Source organism: Sceloporus undulatus, chromosome 1, assembly GCF_019175285.1.
Source record: "Sceloporus undulatus isolate JIND9_A2432 ecotype Alabama chromosome 1, SceUnd_v1.1, whole genome shotgun sequence".
Classification (NCBI taxonomy): domain Eukaryota; kingdom Metazoa; phylum Chordata; class Lepidosauria; order Squamata; family Phrynosomatidae; genus Sceloporus; species Sceloporus undulatus.
In genome coordinates, this window is record NC_056522.1 from 5,938,769 (window position 1) to 5,955,783 (window position 17,015).

The window sequence follows — 17,015 nt, forward strand, 5'->3', positions numbered from 1 at the left end:
TGGGACCGTTCTTACATTCTATGTTTTCTCTTCACCACTGGCTAGTTCCATTGCCAAAACTGGATTTGCCACTTCATCTCATGCACAAAAGCTAGTTCCCAATGCCTTTGTTCACAGGACCATCGTTAAAACTGGACTTGCCATTTCATTTCCATACACAACGGATTGTAATTGAATTGACATTCTTACATACCAATGGCATTATTATGTCTGTCCCTGGCTTCCACTCCACCAAATGTATCTGAGGAAGTAGACTGAAGTCTCACAAAAGCTCTGTTGCCAGTTTCTTCTTTCAGTTAGTCTCAAATGTGCTACAAGATCTCTCTACATACAGACTGTCATGGAGTTATTAGATGTGATGTGCTTACGTGTGGGAATGTATTCAAATTCCGTCGTTCCCCCCCCCCAGGTGGTTGGATATTTTGCAGTCCAGCTCATTTGATTCAGTGGACCCCAATTCCCAATCGTGCCTTCTACCATCTACTATATCTATCTGAAATATATTTGTCTATTAAATTGCAACCCTTTGCCCTGTATCAATACCAGATAACAATGACAGTAGTGAAGCATCTTGGGATTATGACAGAGAGGACAGATAGGAGTGGGGTCATTAATGATGCATATTTATGGTACTAAATTTCAAAGACCCAAGAGGTTTCCTCCAGAGTTTTCATGTAGATGTTAAATAGCATGGCGGACAAGACTGTGTGGGATACCATAGCCGATTCCCCACCATCTTCTTCTGGAATGAACCCTCAGGAAAGTTGGAAATCCTGCAAAACAGTGCCTATCACACAATCTCCAACCCACTCCACCCATTGGTCCTAGAAGAATTTGTGGTTAGTTGGTATCAAAACCCTTGAGAAATCCTAAAGAATTTTAAAAGCATGTATTTTGTCTGTGCATTTCTGGCAAGGTCACACATGCAGTGCATCCACCATAAGGGGGAGCTACAACTGAGCCTCATGAGCCTGGATAAAACATCTTCAGCTTGGATGATGGTGTGATGCGCGTGAGGGAGTGGGGTAGTTCATCAGAACCTGAGGGCCATAGGTTCCCCACCCCTGTCGTAGACCAAAATGTTTAATGGCCTATACTATATCTGGATCAGCAAATAGATTGATCTGACAATCACGCACCATCCAGAAAACCTGATTGAGGGTGTGTGTCTCTGTGTGGTAGTTTACCCATCCCCCATATGTATAATGTGTACAGTAAAAACAGCACAGGAGAAATTTCATAGCCATGTACTTTAAAGAAGAAAGAAAGGACTTGCTTGGTGCCAGACTAGAAATCAGGCAAGCTCCTTTGGGAGCATATCTCATATATGAGGCATCTCAACAGAGAAAGGCCTTTCTCTTGCCCCTCAGCTAATTTCTTTGGTTGGAATATTCCTGAGGAAGGCTTCTGGAGATGGATTTGTGTCAGCCAAATGTTGTGTGAAGTTCTTTGAGATACTCTAGCAACAAGGAATTCAGAGCTTTAAGGACAACACCAACACTTTAGTGGAACGACTGTGAGCTAGGAAACACCAGCATGCCTGATTGCATGACTATTTTCCAGTTAGCAAGGGCTGTAGTAGCTCTGTTTTAACTATCTGAACTTTCTGACCCTTTTCAAAGTAGGCCCACAAAGCACATAGCAGTCATCCAGTGCGAGATGCTACAAGAGCATAGCACAGGCACATACGACAAGCCTACTGTGTTCTTTGTCTGGCTTTGGCTTCATATTCATGGGATAAAAGTGACTTCAAATATTACTGTGAGTACACCACATCATGAGAAAGCATGACTCATAGAAATAGATGCTAATGCTTGAAGTTGGAACGGCAGTAGGAAGAGAGGAAGATGATTACTGATGATGATGAATAATATAATAATCAATATAATAATACACTGACAAACTTTACTTTAAATTTTTTTTTTTTTTAATAATTTTTAATGTGAAATTTAACTATTATTTACCTTACATTTGTGATTTATTGTGATGTTTATGATTGATGTTTGTGATGTTGATCAGTTGATTGTAATCTATACCGCACTCGACAGGTTATTGTCTCCTCCTTTGTTTCTCCATTATTCAGTACATGAAACCTTTTAGTGGGATTTTCAGCATTCATATGGGATATATAACTTGGAGAAGAAGATACAATTATACTGGTATATAACTGAGATCTATTACACCTTGTTGTCTACCTTTATATATTAACAGTAAACTTCAGTTGCATAACTAGACTACAAACATTGAGACCTCTATAGTTTCTATAGCTGTGTAGAGCATGACTTGGTTTTGAGAGAGATGAAGTGAAGATGGAATAACAAGATTTAAAGTCTTCAGAGCACAACCGAGAATGTCTCAGGAAGTTTTCTCTTCTGTTCAGGCCCATGTAGGAAGAACGCTTATCTTCAGGCCCTTTTGTCTCTATTTTTTTTTTCAAGCCTCTCTTCTAAGACTAGAGTGCAGACTTAAAATGACTCGTTTCCAGTCATTCGTGCAGTCTGTCAGTATGCTTTGTGGCCTTGTCATTCCCGATTTTTCTGTGTTGTTTTGTCTTCATCTTTCTGTTGGTTTTCATGGGTAGCTTGGTCGCCTGTGACCAAGTGGTGGGATGGGTCAACTTGTCAAAGTGTCTTGTATGATTAGAAAGAAGGCCTGGTGTGTGTTTGCATGTCCTGGAAAGGAAAGTCTAGCCCTTACTGATATCCATTATTTTATTGTATTAACTCGGGGAAATTTATTTGAACAAAAAAGGAGGAATAATTACTAATAGTTTTTCCACTGTGCATTTGAGTTTCCTTAGACTTTTAGAGGGGTTTCTCAGTGACAAAATCAGGAAAGACGCCAGAGGTAGACTTCTTTGGAGGTAACTTGTCATCATTTTTCAAACTGTCAACAGCAGTGTTCAAACCATAGGTTATGATGAGTAATTCTGGGGTCCGTTTTAGAAGGAGGAGACAAAGTATTCACAAAATCCCCACTGTGTCCCCCTAGAATAGGATATGGGCAGAGCTTGTTGGCTTTTAGGATAATACTTGTTTTTTTCTTGTTAAATGTCTCAAATCAAAACTCCCATTTATCGTGACCTTGTTGCGGGGAGGTTTTCTCAGCAAGATTTATTCGGAGGAGTTCTTACCCTGGTCCTGCTCTGAGGCTGAGAGAGGCGGCTTGCCTGATTGCATCGGTGTGTGTTTCATGGTTGCGCGGGATTTTTCAAACTCTGCTCTCACAGAGTCATAGCAAACAATCAAAGCCTTTCTTACACCAGCTCTCCCTTTTTTGTTTTATTTCTGGCTCTTTTTTTACTTTGAACTATGAATTCACCAAACCAAAGCCAGGCGTCGAAGGCAGAAGATGAACTCTTGAGTCCATGCTAACCAAAAATCCCATAACATTTCACATTTTTAAAAAAAAATGTTCTTTTCCCTTCCGGTTTTCTTTTCTCAGGAACGTCAATTAGAAAAAGCTTTCACTTGTTTGTATTATTTATTTATTTCCTATTTATTAGTAACATTTATATCCCACCCTATTCACAAGGGTTCTCAGCGGTTGTATAAACAAATGAAACACTTTAAAACAGCGTCTTAACTTTTTCTTTGCCACGGGACCTCCTTTAAATATCTTTTGTTTGTTTGCAGCCACCACACTTAAGATTTCAAAACCCTAACGTGCATCAAATATTTATTAAAGTTGACTTATTAAAGGTTTTCCAGCTTTGGAGAGAAGGGGGAAAAAATACGTAAATGCACACATCTATATAGTATTTTTCTTGGAATGATTTTGAAGGTGTTTTGTCTCATACATGCGGGGCCCTTCGTATACCACAGATTTTTTTATAACAGATGCAAGCCATCCATGGTTTGAAAATGTAAAAAAAAACGTATTTAACTGTCAAATAGTCAAACTTAATGTCCATTTTTTATATGGACAACTATTTTTCTATGTTATTATATTTAATTGGGACTTGAGCATCCATGGATTTTTTACCCCCGGGAGAGCTTGGAAACCAAAACCCCAGCGTATAACAATGGTCCATGTATTACATCCTGAGAGCTGTCTCTGCTTCTTTGATGCTCTGTCGTCTTATATGAATCATGCGAGTGGGTATTGTCCACTTTTCTGCCCAGAGGGGATGCAACTTTCTGTGATTCATTGCATTTGGTCTGAAGGCATGTTTGGCGAATTGCTGTAGCTTGGCCAAAACCACTAGCTGGGAAAAGGTGGAAGTCGCACACACCATGAACACCAGGAATGGACTGCAGCTGCTAGAAGTCCAGGTTTCCAAAGGCACCCGATGGTAAAGGCTCTTGTTTGCTCATTATTTTCTGTTATTTACAGTGTTAGTTTGTTCTTCCAGTTAATACTCTTATTTCCCTCCCAAAACAAAGCTCCTGTTCCTTAATGACCCGGGCCACTTAAGAGCGCAGTGATATCATTATGACTTTACAGGCCACATCCCTGCTTCTTTGAAAATTGGGTACTATTTGTGTACTTGCTGTGTTGTAGTATTATCCCTTGGTTTATACGGGCTACCTTTCCCCAGCGAGCAAAGCTCCCATATGTTGTGTAACGAGTCGCTTTCACATTAATGTAATGATTCGGTAATTTCAAAAATGAGGGCGACTTCATACGCCTATTTTGTATTTACTAAGGAAAGTTTACATCTTGGGCTTCATTGTGAAGGTTGTTAATAAATTTCTCTTGATCTAGACACTATACTTTTATTGATGCAGCCTAAAATCACGTTGGCCTTGTTAGCTGCCGCATCGCACTGTTGACTCATGTTCAACTTGTGGTCTACTTGGACTCCCAGATCCCTTTCACACGTAGTTTCATTCAGCCAGGTGTCCTCCATCCTATATCTGTGCATTTCATTTTTCTGCCCTAAGTGCAGTACCTTATATTTCTCTGTGTTGGATTTCATTTTGTTAGCTTTGGCCCAGCTTTCTAGTCTATTCAGATCATTTTGAATGTTGATCCTGTCCTCCGGGGTATTAGCTGTTCCTCCTAATTTGGTGTCATCTGCAAATTTGATAAAGATGTTGAATAGCACTGGGCCCAGGACAGAGCCCTGTGGGACCCCACTGGTCACTTCTCTCCAGGATGAAAAGTAGCCATTGCTGAGCACCTTTTGGGTTCGGCTGGTCAACCAATTACAGATCCATATAACAGTTCCTTTGTCTAGCCCACATTTTACAAGCTTGTTTGCAAGAATGTCATGGGGAACCTTGTCAAAGGCCTTACTGAAATCAAGATATACTATATCCACAGCATCTACCAAGCTGGTAATTTTATCAAAGATTTGTCTGGCATGACTTTTTTCTCTGAAACCCATGTTGACTTTTTGTGGTTATGGCATTGCCTTCTAGATGTTCACAGACTCTCTGTTTAATGATCTGCTCTAGTATCTTTCCTGGTATTGATGTCTGACTAACTGGACGATAATTGTTGGGATCCTCTTTTTTCCCCTTTTGAAGATGGGGACAACGTTTGCCCTCCGCCAGTCGGCTGGGATTTCTGCTGTTGTCCAGGAGTTTTCAAAGATTATTGCCAATGGCTCCGATATTACATTTGCCAGTTCTTTTAATGCTCTTGGATGTAGTTCATCTGGTCTTGGAGACTTAAATTCATTTAGATTAACAAGGTATCCCTGTACTATCTCTTTACTTATTCTGTGCTGAAATTCCCCTATTCTGTCCTCTGCTCCATTATCCTCAGGTTGAGCACCCTTTGCCTTTTCTGAGAAGACTGAGGCAAAGAAGGTGTTGAGTAATTCTGCCTTTTCTCTGTCTTCTGTTAGCATTTTGCCATCTTCTCCACGGAGTGGCCCTACCGTTTCCTTCTTCTTCCTTTTGCTGCGGACATATCCAAAAATGCCCTTTTTATTGTTCTTAACTTCTCTAGCAAGCCTGAGTTCATTTGCACTTTAGCTTTCCTGACTTTATCCCTACATGTGCTTGCTATTTGTTTGAATTCCTCTTTGGTGATTTCCCCATTTTTCCATTTCTTATACAATCATCTCAGTTCTGCTCAGCGTCCATGTGGCTTCTGTGACACAATTTTAAAAAGTGCATTGCTATTATGCAATTAATGTCACATCCAGTTTGGTCCTCAGTGAAAGTGATATGATATCTATACTCTTAACTACTTTGGCCTTTCCCAAAATACTGTCTTGAAAAGATCTTCTCCATGTTTTATTGCTTTCTTTCCTTATTGTCCTGCCAATGTCTTTTGGTCACTGTCTTCTGAGTGCTGGTTAGATAGGTGGTAAATCAATGCTAGTTATTTGAACATCTGAGTGCCAGTTAGTTAGATGGCAAACCAATGCTAGCTATTTGAACATTCATGAAGTGGAGGGTGCAAATCCCAAGGTGGCTGCCGAAGTAGCTGTTCAGATACGTCTGTGGACTTTCAATCTTATAGACTGCTGTGTTGGGGCCCTTTCTAGGTAAAGCTGGATGTCAGGCCAAAGCTACAGCAGGCCTTGAAAACAACTGGGTTCTTCCAAGCATCCTGGTAAAGACAAAAGAATTGAAGTCCCCAGGTAATACTGGTGTTCAGTTTTACAGAATTTGCTAAGCAAAAGACATTCCTAGCTCTTGAGATCAAATATGTTTTCCATAAAACTCAGAATAAACTCTTTATCAATCTCCTGTGCTCATAATTATTTACTCTAGTACAAAGAGAGAGCAAAGGGCTGCAATTCAAAATGTTTCCAATTTTGATGTGATATATTTTCGTTTTGCACTAGAATAGTTACACGAGGCTTGGAGAAACAAAGGAGCTGGGCTTCAGATGCCTTCAAAACACTTGCAGCCACTGTGACATTACCAAGGACACTCTTTGAAGTACACTGTGCAATAATAAAGGGAACTGTCCTTGATTGAAGTTGCATTAACATTCTCTTATTTCAAAGGATCACATATTTATCTTTATCCACTTTTCCCTCCATTTTTGTTCCTGAAGAAAAAGGGAATGCAGCTATAAACCCCATGGGGTGCATGTCCTCCAGGACTTTGTTAGTCATGTTTATACTCTCTTTTATGATCTGTTTCTTGAGGTATCACAATTTGTATTTTTCAGTCTGACATACTGCTTTTTACATTTATTTTTCATCTACTCAGCTTGTGGAGTCTTTATCTTTTGTAATGCATATTTAGTTTGATCTGATGCATACCGAGTTGATTTTCAAAAGAGACTTTTTTGATTTGTAAAATGCTGTTTTCAAAAATGTAATGTTCTTTTAGAATTCTTGAATATTTCTGCTGGAATAGTTGTGGAAGCAAAGCCTTCCACTGGGCTCAAGAGATAAATAAATAGCAATTAAAAAGAGAGAGAAAGAGAAGATATAGTATATTTTGCACTTTCTGCTCCTCTGGAGCATCAGGGACATCTTCAAGTAAGAAGAGAAGTAATCTGGAGGCTTATCTCCATAATATTTCTCATAGAAAAGGCTTGTTGGATCAGATCTGAGCTCTGGAAGAAATTTCCTTTTAGGTCAGATGGGATGAAACGAGTGTCTGTGTTTGCATTTACACTTGTCTGTGTGCCACATTCCCTTGTAAAGTGCAACCTGCCTTGCCTGATCAAAGCATCAGAAGCTACTAGGAGGACATACTGTTTGCTTCAGTCTGCTTAGGACTGTACAGGTTATGAACCACCAAGTCAAACACATCTCCCCAGCCATTTCTGGTGCTCTTACAGATGTTGTGAACCTTCCCGGTGCACAGAAGCATGCTTCACTGAACCAAGCCTACATGGTTTTCTGCAATCCCTGTCTGAAACTCTGGAGATGGTTGTTATAGAGAATACTGAGCAAGGTGAAATGGTGGTCTTTGTATAAAGCAGCTTCCTATTTATCATTTGAAGAGCTGTGGCTCAGCAAGAGAGCACATGCTTCCCATGCGAATATTGCAGGAGAGAGACAAGTAAAATGGACAGCATCTGTAATATCAAATGTATATCTTCACATCTGTGGCATGCACCTTTCCTTCTCCTAGGGAGTGGGGCCCCTAGGTATATCACATGGTTTGGATAAACAAGCTTCAGCTCATCCCTCAGTGGTGTGTGGTACATGTGATAGGAACAAGCCTTAATGCTGGGATTATGCATCTGTTTTCTGGAGACTGGCATTTTTGGAGAATGTACAGTAGTCCCCATGCTGTGAGGAAAAGGCTAATGTTTAAATATGGCTTCCAGCTGTTTCTTGTTCAGGCATTCTTTGTTCCATCCCTTCTGAGCTTTAGCTGTAAAATTTTATCTTATGCTCTCAGAACATTCACTGGCCTATAACTCAGCAGTGTATTAATCTGTTGCAGAGGCTGATCTCTCAAATTCCACTTTCCCACAGAATGACAGCTAGCCCTGAAAAGGATAGCAGTGCTAACTTGCCCTGGAAGGGCTAGTTGTACTGAGGTGTGAAGCATCCGTTTTACGAATCAGTAAACAGTCTGAGCTGTGTGATCTGACAGTGCTGGTTGATCCCATGGTGTTTCTGTTGCTGTATCCAGTTATAGGACCTTATCACACATGGGGGGGGGGGGGGGTTTGCAGGTCAGATCCGCAGTCACTCCTGTTCTACCAATGCAAAGCGTGATGTTTTTCCACACCAGATCCAGAGTCACTCCTCTCTAGCAATTCGGATTGAGGTTAAAATGTCATGTTTTTCCACACCTGGTTGCCTTTCTGTTGCCCTTCCGAAGTGCGGGAGAAGAGAAGTCAGTTCGATTCCAAGCAAGTCACATGATGCGGACTCAAGCAATGGAGAGTGAGTGCACATTGTATTACCACACCAGAGCATACTGTGAGGGGGTCAACGATTCAAATCGGCCCCCTTGCACATGCTCAGTGGGGCTCTGGACGCTGTCCTCCTTCCCTGCCTCCTCCTTAGCTGTCATCCTTCATCGAGATCTAGGAGAAGGCAGGGGATGATGGGATAGCTCGCTGGGGGTTGCTGGGGCCAGGATCAGGATGCAGGAGCAGTCAGGGGATTATGGGATAGGTGGCTGGCGGTTGCTGGAGCCAGGATCTGGATGCAGGAGCAGTCAGGGGATGATGGGATAGGTGTCTGGGGGTTGCTGGGGCCAGGATCAGGATGCAGGAGCAGTCAGGGGTGATGGGATAGGTGTCCGTGGGTTGCTGGGGCCAGAATCAGGATGCAGGAGCAGTCAGGGGATGATGGGATAGGTGGCTGGGGGTCGCTGGGGCCAGCATCAGGATGCAGGAGCAGTCAGGGGATGATGGGATAGGTGGCTGGGGGTTGCTGGGATCAGGATGCAGGAGCAGTCGGGATGATGGGATAGGTGGCAGAGGGGGCAAGATGGGGATGCAGGAGCAGTCAGGGGATGATGGGTTAGGTGTCAGGGTGAAGGAGAGGAGCAGATGGGGTCTAGGAGAAGTCAGGGATGATGGGATTGGTGGGAGGCTGCAGGAGGAGAGCAGATTGGGGTCTAGGAGGACGCAGGGGATGCAGGGGATGATGGGATCGGCTGGTTGACAGAGAGGAGGAGATGGCATGAAGGAGGAGGAGGGGGATGACAGAGCAGGACACAGGGGCCAAGGGGGGTGGCATCGGAGTGCTTTTCCACACCAGACCAATTCTCAGTGCAATCGAAGGCAGCCAGGAAGCGAATTCTCTGAAGCCACTTTTTTCCGTTTTAAGCAAAATGAGGAGTGACTTCAGAAACGCTGCTGAAGCAGTTCGCAAGGGGCTCCTATAGAAATCAATGGCGTCTGATAAAACAGTCCCTTTGTGAGATGAAACCACATTGTTGGAAGTGCAATCACTTCGGAAGTGAGCTGGAACTGAGCTACAAAACCACCCAAAAACTCCGTGTGATATACTCCCCAGTGTTGCTGGACAGAAGCGGAAGTTGGATTCTGGGGGTTGAGAGTGTGCAGGAAGTAAATCTGGCTTTATTGACTATAGTTGGATATACCTTCTGAGACGACCTATGCTGGATAAATTACATTCATTGGTTGAGAATTTGTTAATTTGTTAGGTGTTCAATGAAGACTGCTTTGGGAGTATTTAATGCAACTTCATTCATTCTGAGTCAGTACAGTAATATTGCATCTTTCAGTCTCCTGGATTCCTCCATCTGATGACATAATTCTATATTCCATTTCCCCCTTTCTAGAACTTGTGGCCATGTCAAGTTGCTTATGTGAGCTTCCAGGTCACATAAGCAACAATAAAAATATCCTGTAATAAAAGTGGAACTTTCTAATGTACAGTAGCCTAACTACTGGGAAACAGAGGGTTTTGGGGTCCAGAATACAGTTCCTCACACTCTCTTCTCTGTCTTCTTGTCTATTTCCAGATACAGAATATTCTGGAAGTACAATTATCTTGATTCTGTCTCTTTGTTTTTAGTACATTTCATCCAGCAACAAAGATAAGAGCCGGACAGAGAACATGACTTCAGTTTGAAGTTTGTTTCTGAAGTTTCAAAGGAAGGCCATGCCTTTGTGATCTGTTTGACGGCAGATCTGCCTTTGTTCTGTTAACTGAGCTTTTAGAGAAACTTTGAAATTGGAAGGAGGCAGCAGGCAGCTGTTCTGATTCACTTCTAGAGAGGTCCTAACCTCAAAATAACTTGAAGCAGGAGAAACAGAAAGGATGCAGCTCAGGATGTCAGATTGTATCCAGTTCAAAAGAGAGATGGAGAGCATCTTCTAGTTTGATAACAAATACGCCCCAAACCCAGAATATTTAGTTTCTTTCTTCCTACCATTTAAAAAGTTTGCACAATGAGATTGGTCAGTTGAAATGGGTGGAAATGTGAACATATGAAGCTACACCATATTTTCCTAGCTCACTGCCTATTCCAACTGACAGTAACCCACTAGGGATTTGGGTTGGAGGCATTCTCATCATTGCCGTTTTAAGATTTTTGTACCTGGAAATGCTGGGGATTAAATCCAGGACCATCTGCCATGCAGATGATGTGCTCTGTTGCTCAACTATGTTTATCTACATAGGGAGAGAGCAATCCCAATTTAATAGGCTTCCAATTTGAAGAATAAAAAGGAGTAAAAGAGTGTGAGGCGGACAAAAGGAATGCAGCAACCACCTTTAAGACTAACTGGTTTTTATTTCAGCTTGAGCTTTTGTGGGTATAAACCCATCTCTATTGCCTCTGAAGAAGTGGGTTTATATCCACAAAGGCACATGTGAAAACAAACACCAGTTAGTCTTAAAGGTTCTGCTACATTCTTTCTCCCTTCCTCTTTTTTTATGCTGCAAGAGACTGACACAGCTACTTCTTTGAAAATTACTTGAAGAACTATACAGTACCCTTTTTAAGATAAAACATCATCTGATTGTAAGCCCGAGGGCAGGGAACCATCTAACTAAAAAGATTGCATGTACAGCGCTGTGTAAATTTACAGCGCTTCATAAATAAAGGTTAATAATAATAATAATAATAATGATACAAGCATAGCAATCTAGCCAAATGAGTTTAGTGATTTATTTTTTTCTGTCATGTTTCAAATAATATTTTAATATTTCAGCAACAGTTACTTGGGATGGCCTGAGGTTTGAAGCTGAAATCCACATAGCTCTTGAAAATTCAAACACTTTGAATTGCCAGGCTGGTGATCTGCAGATTTGACTGCTTGCAGATTGCTGCACCCCATAGTATTCAATGGTGGTGTGGGCATGTGGATGCACTGATGCATCCTCATGCACATCACCACCATAGAACAATATGGGGCATGACCATCCACATTTTTGTATCTGTGGTGGTGGGGAGGATGGAACTGAACCCCTGCAGATGGGAAGGGTCCACTGTGCTCAAATCTTTGCTGTTATATATGAAGTTTTTGTATTCATGACAATACCATTCAACTGTTACCCCCAATGGCTTCCATTTTGGCATTCGCCTTGGGTCTTTAACATGAAAGGAGTGGGAGAGGCAAAATAGCTAGCATAAACAGTTGTCAACGAACTTGCCCAGCAGTAGGCAACACACATGAAAACCCCTTCACTACGTAAGTAGGAATCTTGGCATTCAGAAAAGAAAGTCACTTTTCCCCTTTTCAGTATGAAGTCTTTCTTGTTAGGTTGGCATATTATTTTTTTGACGTCAGTATCTTGTGGGGCAGCAGACCACAGAATAAACAGACTCAAGGTGCTTCCTATTACAGTAATACTATTCTGGCTGTTTAGTTTGTTGCCTTCTTGGGAGTATTCAGCTTCCTGGGGAGAATTCCCAGGCAACAGTGTTTTTCTGTTCTTTTGGGGGGCTAAATCATACCTGCAGATTGTCCCAGTTGGCAAATTCTGTTCAAGTTGCAGCTCTGATATACTGGCTAACTGGCCATGTTGGTGAACCAACATGTGCACTTTGAATATTATTTGCATGCATGAACTGGCTAGCATGAGAGGGTTTCCCCCTCTTCCTGTATGATCTCTAATTTAGGTAATTATGGCTCTGCCACCTTTAAAGATTGCAGATGCCAGGAAGCAGAACATTAAATGAATGTTTGCCATTAATACAAATTATTGTGTTTTGACAGTTTGCTAATCAGCTAAAAGAAAATTATGCTGTTAAAATATGTGTGATTGCCATTTAACCAGCCTTCCAGCTTTTACATAGATGGGGATATTTCTTTTTTACCAAAGACTGAGCAGTTTGAAAGCAGGTTTTTTGTAGGGGGTAAAATAGGTCATGGGAAGTGAGGAAGAATCAGCATTTTAAAACTTTGTATTATGATCAAATGTGAATTTAATGAGATTCCCATATTTGTGATGAGTCTAGTTAAGGGAGGGGGGAAACAGTGCATATAGCCCCTACTGGGATACTGTGGGCCTCAAGGCCCTATATTTTGAAAACAAAGACCTCAAAATGCCCCCCCCCCCAAACCTCTCCTTGTTTTTCTCCTCAACATATTTAGATCCAAGGAAGGCATTTTTTCAAAATCAGAAGTAAATTCCAGTTTACTTCCAGGTCTGGAAAAAGACCTCTTCTGGGACTAAAATACCTAGGATGGGCAGATGGGGGGAAGCATAATGGATACAACCTCTGGACCTTGGCCTGATATAATAAAATTTACTTCATTGGTGGTGCTGTGTGGATTTTTCTAATAATAAAAACAGTTTTTTTTTGGGGGGGGGTGTTCTGTGATGAGTTACATAATGAGTTACTTTTGAAAGTAATTTTCCAAGGTCTGCTTTTGCTGTCTTGCATTCCTCCCTCCCTACTGGAGTCATCCAAGGAGACTGTCATCAACATTGCTTCATTTTTGGTCTGTGTTGGGAAGGTGTGAAGCAGAACCTTTTAGGCCATGCTTTCTAGAAAGCCTTGAGTGGTTTCATTGGCGCTTTTGTGTTCCGCATCCAAAATGCAGAAGTCGCTGCATGAGTTGTTTTGGTCTGTTGTGGGGTTCTGCTGTTAGGGGAGCCGGTGTGGTGCAGTGGTTTGAACACTGGACTAGGACTCTGGAGACCAGGGTTCGACTCCCAACTCAGCCATGGAAACCCACTGGGTAACCTTGGACAAGTCATACTTTCTCAGCCTCAGACAAAGATTATGGCAAACCCCCTCTGAACAAATCTTGTAGAGAAGATCCTGTAAAAGGTTCACCTTAGGGTCATCATAAGTCAGGAATGACTTGAAGATTCACAAAGACAACAATGTCTCCTCTGGGCAGTGGCTCAGGGCATGATGTGAGGCAGCTAATAGGTGCAGGCACAGGACGGAGCTGATTCAAAACTGCAGCTGGGAACTTTGGGTGATGTTTCAGCACTTTGGAGAGCAGTTGTGCAGCTGCACTACAGTCTCTCTCTACTCTGGCACTGGCCTGGAGCTACTCTCAGCATTCGGTCGGCTGGCTAGGAATGTCTTTCAGAAAACTCCCACTCCACAAATGCGGTGTCAGGAGCAGATATAGGCATGTTAGTAGAAAAGGGTCTCTGTGTTTAGTAAACAACGCTTAAAAATCCAATTCAGTTGCATTTAAGTTAGACTAGGAAAAATGGTTATGTTTCTGATTAAATACCTGTTTAAATTTGAATTAAATGCTTGCAGCAAAAGACTTTTCAAACTGAAGCTGAAAAATGCCACCTGTGATTTTCCTCCTGCCCATTCCACCCACATTTGAGCTGTGGGGGAAGAATATTATTATTATTATTATTATTATTATTATTATTATTATTATTATTATTCTGTTTATTTATAAGCCACCTCCCTCCTAGTCCAGGGAATCAAGGAAACAGCTGCATGAATTTTTGAAAATCCCATTTCCTATCCTCACCATCAAAAAACCTTCTCTTGGTTCTCCCTCCCTCATAATCGTATCTCCTTATCCTTCCTAGACTTCTTTGTTTTACTGATCCCCATGTGGATCCCAGCAAGCATTCCGGAATGGAGCTTCAAAATTTAGTTTCTTGGGACAAATGAGGTGTCAAGTGTAGAATACATGAAGATCACTAGGATACAAAGATGATTACCTACTTTCCAAGCTGCCCTTACTATTCATGGGCTTGCAGTCTTTTAATCTGAGGGTTATCTAAACTGCTATATTATAATCATGAACTGAAACAAGTGGTTTGGAATCTGTGACCTAAACAAAGTAATTCACCAACCCAGAGAGATTAATCTGCAAAAGTTCAAGAAAACTAGACTTTGAGTAAAGAAACAACTGGGAAATTTTAATTTTTTTTGTTCTTTAACACTACTTACCATTTAATTAATAACATGGTTCTGGAATTAAGTTAAAGCTGAAATCCAATGAAAATCATTTACTTCAGTTAATAATATAAATGTAAATACTTTTCCAAGTCTCTAGTAATCTTTAGTAAAGAGTCATTAGCCTTCGCTATAGCACCGGCCTACTCCAGAGTGTGTATATTTGTGTGAGGATTTGAGGAATGGATTTCTGGTTGGGGTTGCTTCTTCGGATCTGTTTGTTCTGTAAAGGCATCTGAGGTCAACTCCTCAGAGGATGGTAGCAAGATGATTGGAGGTCTCACAAGTAGAGTGTAAGATCCAAAGCAGAGGACCCCAGTTCAGGAATGGGAACTCTTTCAGATACATCCCTGCTACTGGACACCTCTGTCTTCAAGGGCCTTGTGTTCCTGGCCATCACAGTGCAACAACCCAAATAGATCAGCTTCTAATTCTAGCAGCCTTCTGGACAGTTCCTGTGCTATACTGCATTCATGCCTCTGAATCATGATCTTATGAACACACCTTCTGGTCTTCTGCAAGGGACTGGTAACTACATTCGGACAAAATCTTGTTTGTCCCCATGGATTGATCTTTGCCTAACTTCAAAGCCTGTGGTGGGCCTTCTTCCAGTTTGAAACCTGTTCTGTTTCCTAAGGTATTTGCAAATGGACTCTGATGAAATCTATTTTTAGGACTGTGGTTTTTGTTATTGCTTTACGTGAGAGCCAGCATTGTGTAATTGTTTGATCATTGGACTACGACTCTGGAGATCAGGGTTTGACCCCCCACTTGGCCATGCAAACCTACTGGATTTGGGTCATACTCTCTCAGCCCCAGAAAACCCCATGATATGATCACCATTAGCCAGAAACAGCTTGACTGCACACAACAACATAAATGCTATGCTTTTGTTTTATATTCTTGTTGCATAAAAAAACTGTTTATCAATATATTTATAACTCTGATGTATGTTTCCTTGAACATTCAGTTTTTCAATAGAAAAGCTACTTGCAAATTCTTTAAAAATTGTAATAATACTTGTGTTTCATGCAGGGATGGGCTGCTTCTGGGGAGCAGAGAGGAAATTCTGGAGGCAAAAAGGAGTCTACTCAACTCAAGTTGGTTATGCAGGTGGACACACCCCGAATCCCACCTATGAGGAGGTTTGTTCAGGTAAGACAGGCTCTTTTGTAAATGGTAAGCCTGTTAATGAAATACTGCAATGTTTAGAAACAAACAAGTACATAGTAAATTGAGAATAATGGCATATAAACATATGAAGCCATAGTTAAACCATGACTTAAACCATCCTGGTTTAAACCAGCCAATCCTACTTAGGATCCAAGAGATGTGTCCCAGTGTCACTGCAGCCAGGGATCTTGGAGCATGTCTCTCTGATCATGCAGTATAACCACTTGGGGCAACAGACCTCCCAGAATGTATCTTAGTAAAAGAGAGTGTTTTATTATCAGATGACACAAAAGTGTCTTACGTAGCACAAGCTCTGCCTGAAAGTATGATTGTTCATATGTTAAATTATAGCAACCACTCACTTTAACCCTTTCATAGCTTAGCCTCAATTTTGATTCTAGCAGATCATTAGCCAAAACTAGGAATGCATTACTGTGCTTTATGATGTATTTTTATTGTAAAGATGGTTATATACATCATCTTTTTTTTTACAAGATAGATGGCATATTGCATTGAACTGAAGCAGCCATTGGGCCGCTCAGATTTCTGAAGCCAATAACTACCCTGATAGGGAATTATTTTTGCACCACAGTAAATTGTTGTACAGATGCAAATGTGAAAAAGGCATTTGCAATGAATATGTTTTTTGAGCTATTTCCAATGCATTTGACTAAATACACAAATACATGTTTCTTGGCAGCCATTATGTGAAACCTGTGATGTTCATTCACTATGAAATATCTCTTCATAGTTTACTTACAGATGTTCAGAACAATTTCTTGTTTATCAATGTATTCATAAGCAATTTGAAATCTGCACATCTCAAGTGGAACCAAAATCTGATGGAGAGAAAACTTCGTGGTTCATCAGCTGTTTCACTGCAATTACCATCCCTCCTCACCCACACACTGCAGTTTTCTTGAAACCAGAATGTTTTTGCATTATACTTCTAATTCAGACTTGAATATGTATCCATGTAATTTTCTGGAATATAGGGTAGCTTTTTAAAAAGTAATTATATGGGGCAGTATGTGTTTTAAACATTATTTATCATTTAGTTATGTTTCCCCAAAAGTTATTTAGGTGACCTGTGTTTAACTCAGTCACCTCTAATGCTTTTTCTCAACAACTGTCAGTTTATTTTTTAAT

The 17,015-nt window shown here is 41.1% G+C and overlaps 1 protein-coding gene across 3 annotated transcripts in view; it reads left to right on the plus strand.

Moving 5' to 3' along the window:
* MSRA (methionine sulfoxide reductase A) overlaps nucleotides 1-17,015 on the plus strand; it is a 328,226-nt gene that overhangs the window by 125,630 nt on the left and 185,581 nt on the right. For all 3 annotated transcript variants that reach the window (XM_042442879.1, XM_042442869.1, XM_042442887.1), the window contains exon 3: nucleotides 15,729-15,848. In XM_042442879.1, the coding sequence (XP_042298813.1) occupies nucleotides 15,729-15,848 (120 nt within the window). The remainder of the gene's footprint in view (nucleotides 1-15,728; nucleotides 15,849-17,015) is intronic.